The sequence below is a fragment of the Leucoraja erinacea genome, chromosome 25, assembly GCF_028641065.1.
Source record: "Leucoraja erinacea ecotype New England chromosome 25, Leri_hhj_1, whole genome shotgun sequence".
Classification (NCBI taxonomy): Eukaryota; Metazoa; Chordata; class Chondrichthyes; order Rajiformes; family Rajidae; genus Leucoraja; species Leucoraja erinaceus.
The window spans coordinates 32,610,040-32,631,147 of NC_073401.1; the positions used below are offsets into that span (position 1 = coordinate 32,610,040).

The 21,108-nt window shown below is 39.2% G+C and overlaps 1 protein-coding gene across 1 annotated transcript in view; it reads left to right on the forward strand.

Moving 5' to 3' along the window:
* Positions 1 to 21,108, forward strand: part of fbrsl1 (fibrosin-like 1) — a 529,496-nt gene that overhangs the window by 250,580 nt on the left and 257,808 nt on the right. Inside the window, 1 exon segment of the mRNA XM_055655520.1 lies at positions 2,194 to 2,229. Within this exon segment, the coding sequence (XP_055511495.1) occupies positions 2,194 to 2,229 (36 nt within the window).

The following is a 21,108-nucleotide window of genomic DNA, read 5'->3' on the forward strand; positions in this document are numbered from 1 at the left end:
TCTATGTATTGCAGCAAAAACTATCCTGCAAACATTTTACCAACTCCAAACCATCCAGCCCTTTTACAGAATGTGTTTCCCAGTCTATGTGTGGAAAATTGAAATCTTCCACAATTACTACCTTGTGCTTACTACTAATATCTGCTATCTCCTTACATACTTGCTTTTCCAATTCTCACTCCCCATTAGGCAGTCTATAATACACCCCTATGTGTTACTACACCTTTCCCATTTCTCAGTTCCACCCAAATAGCCTCCCTAGACGAGCCCTCTAATCTATCCTGCCAAAGCACTGCTGTAATATCTTTCCTGACAAGCAATGCAACACCTCCACCTCTTGCCCCTCCAATTGTATGGTAAGGCATTTTTCTTTCAAAATCTTGAATTTCTTTATATGCCCACATAATTTCTTTAATAATATCTAAAGTTTTTCACATTGTTAAACCGGACTCATTTTTACTTCCCTATTTTCCATCTCGTTTCTTGAAAAGAGGAGTCGCACTTGCTATTTGCTAAACTAATGGAAACATGTTCAAATTTTGTGAAATTTAACGTACGCATCAACTACCATCAGCCACTTTTTGTAACACTGGCACAAAGTCGATTACAGCCTGGAGACGTCACTGTCAGCTCAACAATTGAGAACATCCTTGAATTATTTCTTCTTTCTACCTGATCTCTCTTGCTGATGGAACTTGGATTCCTGTTTCTGGAGTTTGATATGTAAGAAAGAACTGCAGATGCTGGTTTAAATCGAAGGTAGACAGAAAATGTTGGAGGCTTTAGAGGGCAGAAGTCTGAAGAAGGGTCTTGACCCGAAACGTCGCCCATTCCTTCTCTCCAGAGATGCTGCCTGACCCGCTGAGTTACTCCAGCATTTTGTGTCCACCTCCGGAGTTTGATGTTATCCTCGAATCTAGCAGCTTAAAGACAATAGCTTTGGTCTAATCAGTTTCCCTAAAGGTCTAACAGTCAGCAAAGATTCTTTGCCAACTTTACCAACTGTCCAAATGGTAAAACAGTTTTTTTTAACTTTCTTCATTTTGAATAGTTGTTGAATGTTGACACAAGTTAATATTTTGGTGCTTAATTTTTCAACAAATAAAATCATTAAAAACCGCTTAGAAATAATTAAAAACATTAAAATATACTAAAATAAATAAAGTTGCTATATGACTGCAACTCTATAATTCCCTTTGAAATTGAAGGGTCTCAGATTCTGTGTCAGGTACTACCTGTGCAGTATCAGAGAACTGATCCCATTGGTGAAGTATCTGAAGGATAAAGCTTCATCCCTGAACATTGGAGTCAATACCAACTTTGGTAAGCTAGGGAATGCATGCATGCATGGAGGGCACAAATCTACTGTTGATTGATGTAAAAACAGAAGTTTTATATGGAATTGCTGGTATTTGCCATTGAGATTTGTACCACTATTGTGTTTTGATATTTCACATCTGCTTTTGAGTGTAGGCTAGTCTATATTATATCATAATGTAAGTTTATATAAAGTGTTTTCATTCCCTGCATGCTGACTCTGAGAATTATCAAATATAATTGACCAGTCAGCCAACTACCTGGATGCCATAGTCTATTTGAGTGATGACTGGCAACAACTAGCATTGGGGGAAAAGCAAGTTCTACCACTAATTGCCTAATCTCTGTGGACAGGTTTCTTCGAGGTTACTGGCAAGTGTCATTGTTTTGCCACTGACCACAAACTCCTGCTCCTTAACATATAATACCAAACATAGACGACCTTGGCAGATAGAGGGAATGCATCATATTTTGAGATTTTGGCTTTTTATTCATTCTTACAAAATAAGTGTATAAACCCTCACTCTTTTGGATGGAATTGCCTGGTTCCATCTATGCAAACAAACAATGTGACAATTTACAAAATATTTACCAGTCCAATGAATTGTACTTGCTTGCGTTGAACCATTAACAAAGCAAACACACAGAGGTACTTCACATAATGCTCACTCAAAATGATAATCAGCTCCCTAAAGCATAGGGCAAAGTTGTGAACCAATACTGTAATTACCAATAAAGGCAAGTCTTTGAACAAGTAAAGCATTGTTGCTCAGTCATCAGAAACCCTCCATTATAAGGCCTGTAACCGGGTATTAATAACATTATGAAAGTTTAATGCAAAATCTAATCATTTTTTCCCCTTTCTTTCCCCAACAGAGTTCTGCACATTCGTTTTCAGGACGAGGATACTCTGTAAGTCATTGCAAATTTTCCAATGTCATACACAGATTCTCATGGGTAATGGTATTCTGTTTCATAGCTAATTTGTCATATTTCTGCATCTACATGCTTGCACGGTCATTTATTCAAAGTTCAAAATTGTGAATTGGTTTTCTCGTGTAGGATTTTGTGACAATCATAAGGGTAAAGTTAGTTTCTACATGGTTTGCAAAAGATCTGTAATTGTGAAAATACTGGGTTTAGCCAGCTGCAGCATATTTCAGTTGCTCACCTCGTATGTTCAAAATATGTCCACCATATTGTACATGAAAGCCTTACATGGAATGCTTTTGTGTTGTTCTTGAGGATTCTGGTAAGGTAGCGTGTTATTATGAGAAGGTACTAATGAGAATTTTTCCTTCCGAGCTTACTTAACATATTAAGAGTTAACCATGTTCCGTGTGCCTGGAGTCACAAAGGTGAAACTTAGTAGGGATAACAGGGATAACTAAAGCATTTTGTTGATAATTCTAAACATTATTTATCGCGTGCAAAATCTCAAAATTTTAAGGAAGGCCAATATGGTATGTTTATACATATTCAAAAGCAGCCAAAATATTGTGTTACTCTTTTGCTTTTATAGTGCATGCAAATTATATTTCTATGCAAATAATAATTTCACAGCATCTTGTCTGAATTGATCAACTACCCATGCCAGTGCTTGGATCCAGCATGGTTTTACTTCTTGTTCTTCAGCAAGATGATTGAGAGTGCTGTTGGAAAGTAAGGCTATACCAGCATTTATGATATGAATGAATAACCAACTAATTAAACCAGTGCAGAGACTGCTCTCTAAGATTGTGGACTACGGTTTAACATCTGTGAAGCAAAACAGCTATTTCCTGATTGTATAAGTCTTTTTGCTCAATGTTGCAACTTAGCAAAGTTATGCCATTTGTATTTTTTAATTACGTCTATACCCTTTTCAGTGATGGATAAAAATTGTTTTCAAGATGTGATGTTGCTATTTCAGCAGTATCTTGTTCAGATATACTGCATGAAGAAAATAATAAGAACATCACACAGACAATATAAATCCTTTATTTTGAGAAAGCCATTGTTGAATTGCAGTTGGTTGATGATGAGGTTAAAACCTTTGGAGCATTTGTGTTTATTCATTCTGCATAAATTAAGGTGGGAATATTGAATGTATTGACAAGGGATGCAGATACGTAAATAACAATGGATCTGCCGCTCTTTGTTACTAATGCAGAATGTTGTGCGGCAGTTAACAGCCTAAACTGGGGCTCAATACTGTCATTCTTCCAAAAGATACTTGCTCGTGTTCATCTGATATTCTAAATTCTCACTGAATCGCACAGCATAAAGTTAATTTTTTTTCTTTGACCATAATATTCTTTTAATATATATCCTACTTCTGTAATGTCATCCTAATCTTTAAAGCATGCTTCATTGTGCCACATTATTTTTTGATGTATTAATTACAGTTAGACGTAGTATGAAATTGTTAGTGGTCCTTACCAGCGGGAATTTTCTCTGACATGCTGCATTGTGGGGAGCCTCAGTACCTATGGCCTGTTCCTTTAAGGTAATCCTTTAGCTTTTACTCCACTTTTACAAAGTCACCACACTTGTCCTGAATTCCTTCTACATTATCTTACTCCCATGAACCACGATCCTTTAATACCATCCCTTTCCCTGACTTCCCCACTTCCTAATCCACAGGCCTTGTGCATCAGGGAAAATGCTTCACGGGTGCAGAGCGCTGCAATGCTGCACTCTGAGACATCAGTACACCTGTCCTTGGACAGGAGAGGGCATGATATAGGAGTAGCTCAACTGTCGCTACCAACCCAATCGACACAGTGACTCCTATCAAAATCTTATTGCCCCGCACTATCGAGTAATTAAAAATAAACCTTGACACTTGTCCAAACCCTTCTCCCCGAGTCTAATGTTGGTCTCAGCTAGTTGGCCATTTTGGCCTTGCTAATTAAATGACCTAATATGTGAGAAAAACATTCCGTAGAAACACATCTCCCATCTCTGCATACAACACGGGATTCAATGCAAGGAGTGTGATCGAGTTGCAGAAAATCACACAATTGCAGATTTTCTAGGAGCACAACCCTTCCATTATGTGAGGATTGCTTGTATGAGCAATGTAACTGATATTGAATGAATAATTAGTTTGTCTCAATGTTATATTAATTCATCAGCAATATAGCACATTTTATTATGGCATAAAATGCAATATTGTAGTATTTTTTAGGGACTTTTAATTGCAGTGGAATGTTTCACCCAAAAATGATTATTATTGTTACATTTTACTGGTGTTTTAGTTGTATTATGCATCAATATGTTGATCTGTTTTTCTTTAAAACAGTATGATCTTATCATTACGAGCTCACCTTAACAGGATTTAATGACTGACTCCTTCAATGTGTGCCAGAGTTTTGTTAGCTTAAAATAGTAGTAGTTCTATGTTTTCATTTCTATGGGAACTCTACAGAGTTATGATTTTTGTAAACAGAGTGGGTATCAATGAATAACTGTTTAATTCCAAGAACTAGTATAATTACCAGGGGTAGCAAATATTATGCTTTTATAATGATATACAGTGCATTCAGGAAGTACTCAGACCCCTTCACATTTTCCACATTTTGTTACGTTACAGCTTTATTCTAAAATGGATTAAATTCATTTTTTAAATCATCAATCTACACACAATACCCATAATAAAAAAATGAAAACAGGTGTTTAGAATTTTTGCAAAGTAATTAAAAATAAATAACTGAAATATCACACTTACTCAGACCCTTTACTCAGTACTTTGTTGAGGCACCTTTGGCAGCGATTACAGCCTCGTGTCTCGTTGGGTATGGCGCTACAAGCTTGGCACACCTATATTTGGGTAATTTCTCCCATTCTTCTCTGCAGATCGTCTTGAGCTCCGTCAGGTTGGATGGGGAACGTCGATGCACTGCTATTCTCAAGCCCCTTCAGAGATGCTCGATCGGGTTCAAATCCGGGCTCTGGCTGGGCCACTCAAGGACATTCACAGACTTGTCACGAAGCCACTCCTGCTTTGTCTTGGCTGTGTGCTTAGGGTCGTTGTCCTGTTTGAAGGTGAACCTCTGCCCCAGTCTGAGGTCCAGAACGCTCTGGAGCAGGTTTTCATGAAGGATCTCTTTGTACTTTGCTCTGTTCATCTTTCCCTCTATCCTGACTAGTCTCCCAGTTCCTGCTGCTGAAAAACATCCCCACAGCATGATGCTGCCACCACCATGCTCACCGTAGGTATTATATTGGCCAGGTGATGAGCAGTGCCTGGTTTCCTCCAGACGTGACGCTTGGTATTCAGGCCAAAGAGTTCGATCTTGGTTTCACCAGACCAGAGAATCTTGTTTCTCATGGTCTGAGAGTCCTTTAGGTGCCTTTTGGCAAACTCCAAGCGGGCTGTCATGTGCCTTTTACTGAAGAGTGGCTTCCGTCTGGCCACTCTACCATAAAGACCTGATTGGTGGAGTGTTGCAGATATTGTTGTCCTTCTGGAAGGTTCTCCACAGAGGAAATCTGTCAGAGTGACCATCGGGTTCTTGGTCACACCAAGGTCTCTCTCCCTGATTGCTCAGTTTGGTCGGGTGGCCAGCTCTTTGAAGAGTCCTGGTGGTTCCAAGGTTCTTCCATTTAAGAATGACGGAGGCCACTGTGCTCTTCGGGACCTGCAATGCTGCAGAAATTGTTTTATACCCTTCCCCAGATCTGTGCCTCGACACAATCCTGTCTCCAAGGTCTACGGACATTCCTTCGTTTTCACGGTTTGGTTTTTGCTCTGACATGCACTGTCATCTGTGGTACCTTATATAGACAGGTGTGTGCCTTTCCAAATCATGTCCAATCAATTTAATTTACCACTGGTGGACTCCAATCAAGTTGTAGAAACATCTCAAGGATAATCAATGGAAACAGGATGAACCTAAGCTCAATTTTGAATGTCATAGTAAAGGGTCTGAATACTTATGTAAATGTGATATTTCAGTTATTTCTTTTTAATTACTTTGCAAAAATTTCTAAACACCTGTTTTCGCTTCTTTATTCTGGGGTATTGTGTAGAGATTGATGATTTAAAAAAAAAAGAGTTTAATCCATTTTAAACTAAGGCTGTAACGTAACAAAATGTGGAAAAGGTGAAGGGGTCTGAATACTTTCTGAATGCACTGTACTTGATTATGTTACTGTACTTGCTGCCGCTTATAGCTTATGTTTGTAGGATAGCACAGGAATTGATAAGTAAGACTGATATGATTGAACTTTGAATTGTGATTTAAAATTCTTGGTGTTGAAAACAATTTCTCCCCAAATGCCAGTTATACATTTATAGGAACTACCAATTTGTAGAGTCATGGAACAAAAGGATAAAGGTGCTGGAAATAACAAACAGGTCATGCAGTAATGCCAAATTGCATTTCAGCCAGCACAACCTTGTGATCACCTCTCCTGAGACACCTGTGCTCACATTTAGCTTTGACTGCGTGGCTTGTGTTCTGTTGTGTTGCTGCCATGGGCTGTGAGCGTTGCGTTGCTGCCATGGGCTGTGAGCAGTGATGAGGCTGCAGGCAGGGGAAACAGAGGCTTCCTTCCCACAGGCCAGCAAGATCACCATCTGACAGCATAACTGTCAGACTAACTATCTCTGATCTGTGACATAAAGAACCCACTGAAACACATGTAACCTATTATTAAATTTAAATACTAAAAATGTTTAATTATTTAAAACTGCATTTAACTTATTAAATAAAATACTAATTAAAAAAAATTCAAATACACACTTGCGTTTTGGAAATACTCAACATTAGTACTTCAGATTTTCAGCCTCTACAGATTTTAATTGAAACAATGCTAAAATTCATTTACCCTTTTTAATAAATGTTATCTCATTCAACTTAATGGGTTTTGTCAGTTGCAGCAGGTCTGGTTAACATAAAGCTAAATCGGAAGTATAGCTGGCCACTCAACTTACTACCTTTCAGGAAACGCCACTGTTTCAGATGAATTCATTATTAAATTATGCACTTAAATGTTATGAACATCATTACATTACACATGTGGCATAGCTATGTGTGTGTAAATAAATGTGTTAATTGTATCTTTAATCCCATAAGCTCTATAAAATCTCCAAGATCCTTTCTTCGATGACAAGTTATTCCCAATTGACAGTTATCACAACAGCAGCAGTACCTGCCTTCGTAAATGACTAATGCTGACATACTGTACTTGCAGCTTTTCTTTCCATTGTATGTTTGGAACTGGCAGTGAGATAGTTTGGTCTTGTGATTCAACTGTCCTCTGTAGATACCTACATACACAAGCAAACACAGAGGATGCTTGGTATGAGAGTGATATTATCTGACAAGGCAAAATTTGAAAAACAATGTCCTGTCAAAGGAGAGAAAATGTTATCAATAGGGGGAGGTGGGGAGGAGACCCTTCAGCACAACGCATTGATTGAAAACTGGAGCTTTACCAACAACAAGGGGAATGAAAGGTGATAGAAAATCAATTCCAACAGAACAAAGTTTACTGAACAATGTAAAGTAATTGTGCTCTTTAACTCTCAACAAAAACCTTACTACCAATGTGTCTGTATTCTGAGAGCCCTTGGGTGTGATTAAATGGAACCAAGTGTGGAAGCCAAATGCATCAATTCTAAACAGATTATGCCTGGACTTTAAAATTTAATTGGAGGTCTGTGTTAGTTAATATTTAAGTTAATCTTCCATTTGTGCTTAGATAATTATTCCACCGTGAGTAACTGGGACAGAGCTACAAAACTATGGCTCGTTCTGGTATTATTGTTAATAATTAGTTCCTTTGAATTGAGGGTCACATAGTTTCACTCTGGTTTTGTGGGTTCTGAGGTATCTCATAAGGCCCAAATGTAGGCACCGCAGATTCTTCCACAGATGGGGCAGGAGTTGCCTGAATGGGTGGATAGTTGTGTGGTGATGTGTTCTTCCCATTGTGTATGCTGATTTTCAAGTGCTTACAGTGCAGAGACTGAGATTTTCAATACCAAGCTTGCAGATGACACCAAGATTGCTAGGATCACAGACCACGAGGAAGGCTGTCAGAGTATGCAGCATGATCGAGAACAATTACAGAAATGGGTGGGGAAATGGCAGCTGGAGTTTAATCTGAGCAAGTGTGAGGTGTTATACTTTGGGAGGTTGAATGTAAATATACAATTAATGTCCTATCTTAATAGCATTGATGTGCAGAGGGATCTTGGTAAGTCCATAACTCCCTGATGACATAAAGATGACATATAGTAAGCTTGCCTTCATTGGTCAGGGTATTGATTATAAGAGCCAGGAAGTCTGATGCAGTTTTGTGGGGCTTTGGGTTGGCCACATTTGGATTATTGCGAGCAGCTTTCGTGGTCCCATTATGGGAAGGATGTGGAAGCTTTGGAGAGGATGCAGAAGTGGTTTTCTAGAATTAGGCCTGATTAGAGAGTAGTAGCTACAGGGAGAGGTTGGACACGTCTGGATTGTTTTCCCTGGAACGCCAGAGTTTGGTGGAGACCCGATAAATATAAAATTATGAGAAGCATTAATAGGGTCGATGGTCAGAAGGTTTTACCCGGGTTGGAAATATCAAATACCAGAGGGCAATGGTGAAAAGGGCAAAGTTTAAAGGAAATCTGTGGGAAGTTTTTTACATAGACTTTGGGGAGTGCCTAGAATGCCCTGCCAGGAGTGGTGGTGGAGGCAGATACAATATTGGCATTTGAGAGATATTTAGATGGGCACATGGATATGCATGGAATGGAGGGATACAGATTATGTGCAGGCAGATGTGTTTAGTTGGCCTTGGCATCATGTTCAGCATAGACATTATGGGTTGAAGGGCCTGTTTCTGTGCTATGCTGTTATTTGTTCTGTGTTGTATTTAAAACCAGTGGTGGACTTTGTTGGTGATACCTCCATTCACAGATCAGCATGAGATGCTTCATTTCACCAGTATCATGCCATATACCTTAATAGTTATAGGGCAATGTTGTACAGCAGGGTCAAGCAGGAGAGGACTGTCCTCCTGCTTATGGATTGCCTGGGCACTAAAACTCAATAATTGACGTTAATTTGGGGGTTTGGCAACTGAGGGTTGAACATCTTCTTCCCATCAGTCCCGGAGATTAGCTCAACTCTGATTATACTTCTTAAGAGCTGTCTTGAAGAAGAAATGTCTACCTGAAATATAGTTTCTGTTCCCTATCTACTTGATTTGCTCAGTTTCCAATGTTTTTTTGTTTCTCTTTCATGAAGTTAAATCACCTATCTAATGAGTTCTTAGCAGTGCCCTCATGTAAAATATTTTGATACAATCCACCAATTGCGAGGTGCTGCACAAATGCAAGCCATAAGGTGCAATTACGTAAAAATAAAGAAATTCTTGTTGAATGGCACTGCATTTGTTTTTAAATAACTCTGTTGTATTATCTGACATGTCGCGACACGCCTGTATGGTTGTGAGTAGTCGCCTAAAGAGTCGTACCTTTTTCTTGTCACCGTTGGATTTTGAACATTTTCGGCAACTTGCTGCGACTATGACGGGTGCCGAAAGAATCACGTAAGTGGGACAGGCCTTTAAGTCCCTCAACCACCTTCATTTGTAGAGCTTGGTAGAATTCCTTCCTGTGTCTTTTTAATTGTAGTTGCTCATCTTGAGAATGGAGGAAAGAAAAGTAATTGAGGAAAACAAATCAAAAGAAAAAGTAAATCCATATTAGTAGTTTAGAAAAATTAACATGGAAAACACTGGCAGAAAGATAGATTTGCATCAGAAGGAAAAGGTCTGGGCAAGCTAACATCATTCTTCATTATCTGGAGATCAAATTACTAACTTTCAAAATCATTTCTTATTTCACCGCTTAAATTTATGTTTCCATGTTGTTATTTCTGTGTAGCTTTATTATTAATCAAAACAATTGTATTTTTAAGTTTAATTTGGTAGTAACAAGGTCGATGCTTTGTTAATTGTAACTGGCAGGATTGTCAGTGAAAATCAAAATGCCTGATTAGATTTGACAGGTTTACATGTTATCCCACAGACTACCAGAGACAATGTCCATATCCCTTTCAATTCAGCTAGATACTTCCATGTAGATGATACCAAAGTACTATTTATCTTGCTGAGAATGTGTTCTAACTATTAGTTCGGCTACATTTGCTGTAATTAATACAGACTCTAATTTTCTTTGACGTGTGCTGCTAATGATCTCTTGACAGTTTAATCCTTCCAATTGACAAATGAACAAGAACATTTTGCTGTCACCAACCAATAGGAAGTTGATGATTTTTCTGTTTTTGCAATACCATTTTGGATAATTGCTGTATAGTAATAACAAGGATAATACATTTTAAAATCGTTACCCTTTTCTATTAGACAAAATTGCTGGAGAAACTCAGCGGGTGCGACAGCATCTATGGAGCGAAGGAAATAGGCAACGTTTCGGGCCGAAACCCTTCTCCAGTCTGAAGAAGGGTTTTGGCCCGAAACGTTGCCTATTTCCTTCGCTCCATAGATGCCGCTGCACCCGCTGAGTTTCTCCAGCATTTTTGTGTACCTTAGATTTTCCAGCATCTGCAGTTTCTTCTTGAACCCTTTTCTATTAAACTAATGTTTACCCCGTGCACATTTTCTCATACACCCAGCAGACTATATTCATTAGGCTTATTTTAAAGTATTTTCCATCTGGCTAGATTTAAGTAATGGCTATGAAAATATTTCTGTATTACAGAGAATTTGTTTGGTATTTTGTTTGATTTCCGAGCAGGATTTTTCATGACCCTCTCGGCTCAACAAATTTAAAATAAGTAATAGGACCATGAATAGTTCCCAGTGAGATTCCACAAAAATATCCTTTATTTTTCATACACTCAAAGAAAGCCAAGAGGATTAACAGCCAGATGCCGTGCTTTTTCACAAAATGCCATTCTTGGGTGGCATTTCATGAAAGTGAAAGGATAAAACAGAAATTTGCAATAATGAGGAGATAAGGCATCTGTGAGAGGGAAATAATCTTAAAGTCTCAGGATTTATTTTCAGCAGATCTGGAAAAATTCCTCAGTGAATATCTGTCCTCCATTATCACTGTGGCAAATTACATGAAGACTGGGGAACTTTGTTGTAGTCGTACAACACGGAAACAGGCCCTTTGGCCCAACCTGTCCATCCCAAACCAAGATGGCCCCACCTGCCCACGTTTTGGCCCATTTCCCTCTAAACCTTTCCAATCCATGTACATGGCCAAATATATTTTAAATATTGTTGTAATACCTGCCTCAACTACCTCCTCTGGCCACTCGTTCAATATAATTCAATATTAAAAAAAAGTTTCCCACAGGTTCCTATTTAATTCTTACCCTCCCACCTTAAACCTGTGTCTTCTGGGTTCTTGATTCCTCTACTCTGGGTACAAGACACTGTGCATTAATCCTATCTATTCGCCTCATGATCTTATACACCTCAATAAGATCACCTCTCATCTGCCCGCGCTCCATGGAATAAAATCCTTGCCTGCCCAGCCACACTCTATAGCTCAGGCTCTATGTCCTGGTACTGTATATCCAAACAAGTGTGAAGGTAAATAAGTCTCCTGGACACTGTGGGGAACTAGAGAAGCAATTGCAGGTGTGTATGTATGTGGTGTATATGCACAAAGTGCTTGAAGACTGGAGGGGGTCTAATGTTTGCCTCTATTTACGAAGAGCTATAAAGGAAAAAACTTGGGAACGATAGACCAGTATGCTAACATCTGTGGAAGGATAAGATATACATACATTTTGATAGACTAGTTGATTCAGGATAGCCAGCATGACTTGTGTTTGGGAGATCATGGCTCACACATTTGATTGAGTTTTTAGAAGAAGTAACCAAGAAGGTTGATGTGGGCCGGGCCATAGAAGTGGTTTAGGACTTTGGCTTTTGACATGATAGGCTGATCACATGGGATCCAAGGTGTGCTATCTAACTGGATACAGAATTGGCTTAAAGGTAGGAAACAGTGTTGTTTTCGAACTGGAGGCCTGTGACGAATGGTGTTCCTCGGGGGTCACTGCTGGGTCCATTGTTGTTTGTTATCTATATCAACAATTTGGATGAGAATTTATGAATCATGCCTTGTACGTTTGCAGTTGACACTAAAACAGATGCTATTGTAGATGTGAAGATGTTAATCAAGAATTACAGGGGGATCTTAATCAGCTGGGCAAACGGGCTGAGTAATGGCAAATGGAGTTTAATTCAACGGCATTGCACTTTGGGAAGTCAAAACTTGAAAGGATGATTTTCTCAGAGTATGAGTCAAGAATATCGAGAAGACAGCATAGGTTTAAGGTGAGAGGCATGAATTAATAGGAACGAGGGGCAACTTTTTCATACAGACAGTTCCACTAGTGGGAGAGTCTAGGAATAGAGGTCATAGCTTCAGAATTAAAGGACGTTCTTTTAGGAAGGAGATGAGGAGAAATTTATTTAGGCAGAGGGTGGTGAATCTGTGAAATTCTTTGTTACAGAAGGCTGTACAGGTCAATTCGGTGGATATTTCTAAGGCAGAGATAGATAGATTTTTGATTATTACAGGGTTTATAGGAAGAAGGCAGGAGAATGAGGTTAGGAGGGAGAGATAGATCAGCCATGATTGAATGGCAGAGTAGACTTGATGGGCCGAATGGCCTAATTCTACTCCTCTCACGTGATCTTATGACAGTACAGAATTAGCTGCCAGAAGATGTAGTTTAGGCAGATACAATAACAATATTTAAAAGACATTTAGCCAAGAAAGGTTAAGAGGGATATGGCACAAACGTGGTGGTCAAATGGGATTAGCTTAGATGGGGCATCTTTGTTGCCATGGATGGGTTGGGCTAAAGGGCCTGTTTCCATGCTACAATGTGTAATATAAACAGCATTTAAAATGGTGATGAAGTTTTTATAGGATTGAAGAAGAGAGGTGAAATAAAAAACCCAGAAGATTGGTGATGAGGCGGAAGGCAGGTGCAAAAGGGTGATATAGAGAATTATTAACTGAAACTACTGAAGTAAAATGTTGGACTGAACCTTGAGCCTACAAGATTATAATGTGCATATAGACGATGAGGTATTCAAGCTTATGTTCAGCTTCATTGGAACGGTGTCGGAGGCTAAGGACAGAGGTCAGTTTTTGATGGAGAATTAATGTGAAAAGTAACTGAAAGCTTAGGGTTAAATTTACAAACATGAGCTGCTAAGCAGGTGCCCAGTATGGAAGAGACAATGTTATGAGCAGTAAATATAATGTATACTAATTATATGAAAACATGAGGAATTGCAACCGTTTCTCACACGGCGTCACGTATATGGAACGAGCTGCCAAAGGAAGTGCTTGAGGCAAAAACAACATTTCAAAGACATTTGGACAGGTACATGGATCAGAAAAGTTTAGAGGGATATGGGTCGAACATGGGTAAATGGGACTCGCATTGATGAGAATCAAGGTTGGCATGGACAAGTTTGGCCGAAGGGCCTGTTTCTACGCTGTATGACTGACTGAAATTCAAAGAAGCAAAGTAAATCTGCCTCCCCTGGAAAGACAGGGCTCTGAATGTAGGTAACGATGGCAGTATATTCCAATGCAGCTCTGTGTGGCCATGAGGTAACCTGCCGATCATTAGTTATCATCCATTAAGAAACTTAAAGCAACACAACTTAACAGTTTTTTGCAGCAATTTGCCAAAGTCAGTTGCCTGCAACAGTCTGCATTCATATATCGACTACTAACTTCCACAATGCCAGTTAGATATTTTTGCGGAGGACACAGTCACGGGACACATATTTATTAGTGTGGAACACAAGACTGAAAATGTGGCTGGCAATGATCACTTTCAGACCAGTTTTGTTTATTTTAGCAGGTGTCATTGATGACAAGAAAGTAGTGCAGCTGGAATCAATGTCATTGACATGATATTACTAGCTGCTTCCGATAAACTACAGGAAGGTTCTACTGCAGTTGTACAGGGTCTTGGTGAGACCACACCTGGAGTAATGCGTACAGTTTTGGTCTCCAAATCTGAGGAAAGACATTCTTGCCATAGAGGGAGTACAGAGAAGGTTCACCAGACTGATTCCTGGGATGTCAGGACTTTCATATGAAGAAAGACTGGATAGACTCGGTTTGTGCACGCTGGAATTCAGAAGATTGATGGGGAATCTTATAGAAACTTACAAAATTCTTAAGGGGTTGGACAGGCTAGATGCAGGAAGATTGTTCCCGTTGTTGGGGAAGTCCAGGACAAGGGGTCACAATTTAAGGATAAAGGGGAAATCTTTTAGGACGGAGATAAGAAAAACATTTTTCACACAGAGAGTGGTGAATCTGTGGAACTCTCTGCCACAGAAGGTAGTTGAGGCCAGTTCATTGGCTGTATTTAAGTGGGAGTTAGATGTGGCCCTTGTGGCTAAAGGGGATCAGGGAGTATGGAGAAAAGGCAGGTATACGATACTGAGTTGGATGATCAGCCATGATCATATTGAATGCAGGCTCGAAGGGCCGAATGGCCTACTCCTGTACCTATTTTCTATGTTTCTACCCAACTTGAATAAGAGAACATAGATTATTTGCAGTTCAGGCTCTGGATCTACTCTATTACCAGTATGCTCCTGAAGTGATTTGATTTAGTTCTTTGGTTTAATTACAATATTTGTACAAAAATCCAACTGAAGAAGTTTTTGGTTAATTTGTCATACTCTGAAGAAATGCTTTAATCAGTAACAAAGGGTGCCAAAAGCAAATGGATTTGCATGCTACATAATTAACTGTATGGGTTAGGTTTTCACAAGCAGTCATTTCAAGCGAAGCTCTCTGTTGCCCTATGGGTTTGTAGCATCATTGGGTGTTGCTGTGCCATAAGAGGCAGGCCTAACCCTAAGAGGGCATCGAACACTTATGTGAAAAACAAAGCCAGGTGTGGAGCACCACACCACCTGGTGTCAGTTTGATATCAAATATTTTGTAAGAGATGGAAGAAATCTATATGGGGCCTAGAAAAGTTGGATCTTGGATGGGAGCAAGTCATTTTCTCAAAGGAATAGATAGGATCATGTCCATCACCAGTTAACAGGGCAGAGAAACTGACATCATTGTCAAGGCATTCCTACAAGGCATTGCTTCAGACGGTGACTGAGTTGTCAAAGCTACTGTTCTACAATAATGTGGCTTCAGGCACATTGGCAATGCCTGCAGGTAGATTGTTTGTTACTGGTGTGCAAGAATGCCCAAGAAAAAATAATTTAAAAATGTATGTGATCAAAAAATTGTCCCTTAAAAATATCTCTCATTCTCCTTTCCATTGACTCTCAGTCTGAAGAAGGGTCTCAACCCGAAACATCACCTATTCCTTTTCTCCAGAGATGCTGCCTAACCTGAATTATTCCAGCTTTTTGTGTCCATCTTCGGTTTAAACCAACATCAGCAGTTCATCCCTACACTTAAAAATAATGGGCGGCATGGTGGCACAGCGGTAGAGTTGGTGCCTTACGGTGCTTGCAGCACCAGTGACTTGGATTCGATCCTGACTACGTGTGCTGTCTTTACGGATTATGTACGTTCTCCCCGTAACCTGCGTGGGTTTACTCCGAGATCTTCGGTTTCCTCCCACACTCCAAAGACGTACAGGTTTGTAAGTTAATTGGCTTGGTATAAATGTAAATTGTCCCCAGCGTGTGTAGGATAATGTTAATGTGCAGGGATCGCTGGTTGGCGTGTACTGGGTGGGCCGAAGGGCCTGTTTCCGTGCTGTAACTCTAAACTAAACTAAATGTCATTTTGATTATTTTGTCATCATATTTTCACAGTTTCACAATATAATGTTAAAATAATGTAAAACTGTATAGTTATGTATATATTTAAAATTTCAATACGTTTTTTATTTCATTGTTTTGGGGATCTGGCCACTGATCACTGGGAAAGCCAGTTTTTTATTGCGCTTCTCTAATTTCCCTTGTGAAAGGTGGTGGTGAACCACTGCAGCTCTGGTGAAAATGATCCTACTTTTGAGTCGAGAGTTCTAGGATTTACACTTGGTGAAGGACAATGTATTCCTAAGTGATAATGATGTGCAACCTGGCGAGAACCTCAGATGATGGTGTTCCCACACACCCGCTGAAATACCAGAGATTGAGGTACAGTCAGAGCAGAGTAGCCGAGTACCTGCACAGTATTGTTTGGACACTGGGCACTCACTGTCCTTGAGTCTGTCTGAAATTCTGGTAGAGAGAAACTGATTGAATAAAAAGTGATTTCATTCACTTTATGTTGTGGCTGATAATAATATTTTTTTGATTCTGCAAAGGAAAGTCTGCATTGAATGTTAGACAAAAGTAATTTTGGTGAGATAAATCTTAAGATACTTTAGTTCACAACCGTTATAAAATAACTTGAGCGAAAATACACGAAAGGGGAATGACAAATTATGGAACAGAAACAGTTCTTGAAGGAAAAATATTGAACTTAATTGCATGGCTTTTCCGTTTGCTTTGCTCTTTTATAGAACAGCATTGAGATGTACTAATTCAGATTAAAAAAACAAGTTGCGCATCTTATCTGTTTTTGAGATTAACCAAAAGATAAATTAGGTGTGCAGGGAGGTTTAGTATTAGTTACATCAAGCTGGGTTGTGGGGAAAGGGGAAGCAAGTCTGTGGGAGGTTTGAAACAGGAAGTTCTGCATTGCTAGGCTGGGTTTTGTTATCTAGGTTAGTATCTGTGGTTGGTCCCTCTATAGCTGTGGCTTGCTTCTGGTTTTATAGAAATACAGAATTAGTGAAGCTGTTCTTCTATTCCCACATGCCTTGTCAGTTAGATTCTGATGTCTGTGGTTAAGTGAGTGCTATAGGTGTCTCCGTGTGGTTGCTGCTACAGGAAGAGGGAGGCATTTGACCTGTCGAGACAGGAATAACTTGGTTATCAGATGGTTACCGAAAGTGCTGATAAAAACGTGTGCTTTCTGAAACGGTTTCGGAATGAAACTGATGGCTGTTGTAGTTTATAAGTGTTTATCTTTGAAATAGTGTTTCCAAATGGCACTGAATGCCTTCAGTTGTGTTCCATCATATGCACTTCTTGTGCTTGACTTCAGATTCATTTTGTTATATGCTGCACATATCCTGTGAGTGAATGAGCTTCCTACACTGTTTTTGTGATGAGATATTTTCTCATTTTGTTACAAGTGCAGTGGTGATAAGCCTGCTGGAAGTTGCAGTGCTCAGGTTGATACTGAGTGCAGTGATGCAAAAGGAAAGTGTGCATTCGACAATATAATCTCTTTGATATTTGAAATTCCCTTACATCAGGCCACTAAGTGGGATATTAACCATTCTGGTGAAACAAATACTGGAAGTACCATGTACTGAAATGAGCAAAGTGAATTGTCACTTCACAATCTTTCCACAACGTTGCTAACATTAACATCCCAAATCTGAAAGGACAGTAGTTAAAATAGTGTGCAACCCAATCCTAGATTTTTAAACTGGTTTTCATTGTGGTGATGTCTCACAGGATAAATGATTGAAGCGATCAAATAATCCTGTTATACTATTAAATTAAGAGAAATGTAATTTATTATACCTCCTATCATCAACCAAATTTGATCTTAAAAAGTAGTGTTGGCCAAAATCTCATATATGTCATTAATTAATAATTAAATCCCGTGTAATCTAAGACAATTTTCATTGCAGACTAAACATTCATATGGAAAATGTTTGAAAATGGGTTTTGGCTATTACAGCAACATCTCTTACAGTTTTATCCAACTTTGAGAAAGTGTGGTTCCACTGTTTACACACCACTGGGTTCTAATATTAGTATGTTTTTTACTCTCTGTTTGCTTTTCTTCATGTTAAGATTTTTTTTGTCAGGTTGCTGTCTCTGACCTGTTCTCAGTAAGTAATATATGGGTTCTGTCCTCATGGAGTCTTCTCCAATGCCTTGCAGGTGTTCACATTGCACTGGCCTTACGCACTGAGATGCAAAGCGCAAATTAGTAACAGAAACCAATAGCCCAGCATGGCGCCATCAAAGGACTGACATTCTCGGCCCTTCCAAAGGAGTTTCTTTGTTAAAAACACACGGTGAACCCTGTCCAACTGAAAGGCTATTTGTCTGCCCCTGTGTGTGGCACGACTGTAGTAGCAAATCCTGCTGCTAGACTCATGCTGAGACCCCGGCTGTTGCTACTGGCAACAGATGAAAATCACTGTTTACTGCCACAGGACCCACAGCACATCAATCACGACACAGGGTGAAGGCTTTAGGGTTCTAGCCCATTCTTTGGCCTTCACTCAATGTTTTCCACTGACCGAACCTACTATGGTGCAAGTTGCGTTATTCATTCATGAAAGCTTTCTTCCCATAAATAAGACGTTTTGACTGGCGTTTAGTTACAGCAAGTTTTTTTAAAGTTTATTCTTCTTAGGATGTTTGCCCAAGTGGAGACCCGGTTCTGAAGAAAGATGGGCGATATCATGACCTAAACTAGATAGTTTAATTAAATCCTATCTTGCTTTTAAAGGAGTTTTGTGCAAAATGAAAGAAATGCACTCTCATGAAAGATTCATATGCTGGCAGCTTTTGTAAATTAGTTGTTCAGTATATATTTTAAATATGTTTATCAAGCCCTTGGTCTTTGGATAGGGAGAGGAAATAGTCCAAAAAGAACCTATCATTTTTAGTGAAAGCAATGTAATATATGAAAAGTTCCATGAAAGAGTATCAAACTTAAAGGGGGACTGATATTAAACGATTCTAAATCCAGAGATGGTGAAAATGTGTTGCTTGAAACAATAGATAAATATTATTTCCATTTTAATATGAACTATAAATTGAAAGTTAAAACCTGCACTTCAGTACACATGACAATAAAATAAACTGGATAAACTTTAAACACAAAGTTAAGTTGTTGACCAATTTAATAAGGCGTTCCGTATTCATGAGCCACAATGGAGCCTGAAGTTCATATATAAAGCTTAAATACCATGAACCAATTAATTTCTATACAATTAAATTACTGAAGCTAACATCGCTTAGATCCTTAATTTAAGTGCAGCCCAGTCCAGATCAAATTTCAAACAGGATAGGCCAAAGCACATAGAACAGGTCAGCACAGGAACAGGCCCTTCAGCCCATGATATCCATGCTGAACTGTTGCCAAGATAAACTACTCTTCTCTGCCCGTACATGATCCATAATCCTCCATTACCTGCTTTACCATGTGCCTATCGAAAAGCCTTTTCACTGCCACTATCATATCTGCATCCATCACCACACATGGCAGCACCTTCACCATGTTTAAAAAAAACTTGCCCCACACATCTCCTTTAAACTTTTTGTGAAACTAGGTGGGTTAGGCTATACAAAACTAAAACACTGCAGGGATTGGTAGATTCAACCATCAGCAGATCTGTTAAAGAGACAGAGAAATGGTGGATGTTTAAGAAGGAACTGCAGATGCTGGAAAATCGAAGGTAGACAAAAATGCTGGAGAAATTCAGTGGGTGAGGCAGCATCTATGGAGCAAAGGAAACGGGCGACGTTTTGGGTCCAGACCCTTCTTCACACTGTGGGTGGGGGGGGAGGAAGAAAGGAAGAGGTGGAGACGGTGGGCGGAGGCAGAGCTGAGAAGGGGAGGAGAAAGTAAGGACTACCTGAAATTGGAGAAGTCAATGTTCATACCGCTGGAGGCCCAGGTCATAAAGGTCGGATTCGGAATGGGAGGGGGTGTTGAAGTGATGGATACTCATTTTGACAATAGTTATTTTGAAAGTCACTTCCAAAAATTAATCTGAAAACTGCTGGTGAAGCAGTCGCATAATTTTTATTCTAGTTTTATAGCCATCTTCAAAGTCTGTTTTTAACTGGAATGCTTAACTGTAGACTGCAGAGAGCATAGCAGTATGTATTCACCATTACATTGTCAATCTTCAACCAATTACATCCTAACTTGAGGATGGTTCATCTTAGTGAAATAAATTACCAAGTAATTTATTACGTTGAGTTTCATAAACAATTATCCTAAATGATGCAATTATGGCAGATGGTAAGGGATGGCAATTATACACAATTTCCAAATTCCTGGACCTTAAACCTGCTGTAGAACAGCTTCACATATAAAATTCTGATGAAAGGTCATCGACCCTGAGGCTAATTCTATTTCTACCTCTGCAGATGCTGCCCGGGCTGGTGAGTATAACGTTCTCTGATATTTCTGTGCCTTTCTAATGTGCCCTGGGGCAAACTGTTTTTGGAAAGAAACATGTCTATGTAATTCAATATACAAATTGTATTATGGGGATTGTACATATGGATGTTATTTTATTCAGCTTTTGACCATAGTGTTTAGTTTCTCAGAGGGGAATATAATCTGTTTACACTGTTAAAATCCATGGCGAGTTGAAATTCTTAATTGATCATAATTTGGGCCTTGGGATTATCCACAGGGCCCCTTCCTTCCCCCAGCCAGTGGTATCACAAGCCTGCCTTTGTCAGTATTCATGTGATTCTTTTGGTGGAAAATAATTATTCCTGCACCTTTTACAAGGCACATTACATTTCTAAATTTAGTTAAATATGGACTAAATCAGAATCGAAAGCACTTTACGTAGATGCGGCATTGACTTATTGCAGAAGGAATTAACAGAGACAGGAGCCTGCAAATCATTATAATACTAGTGGTGAATTGACTGCATTTAAAATCGAAGCTTTTCTGCTTTGGTTAAGTGTCCCCAGCATGAACTAATAAAATACCATACATCTTGTATGCATCTCGAATGCAGAATAAGATTGGGGGTGGTTGTG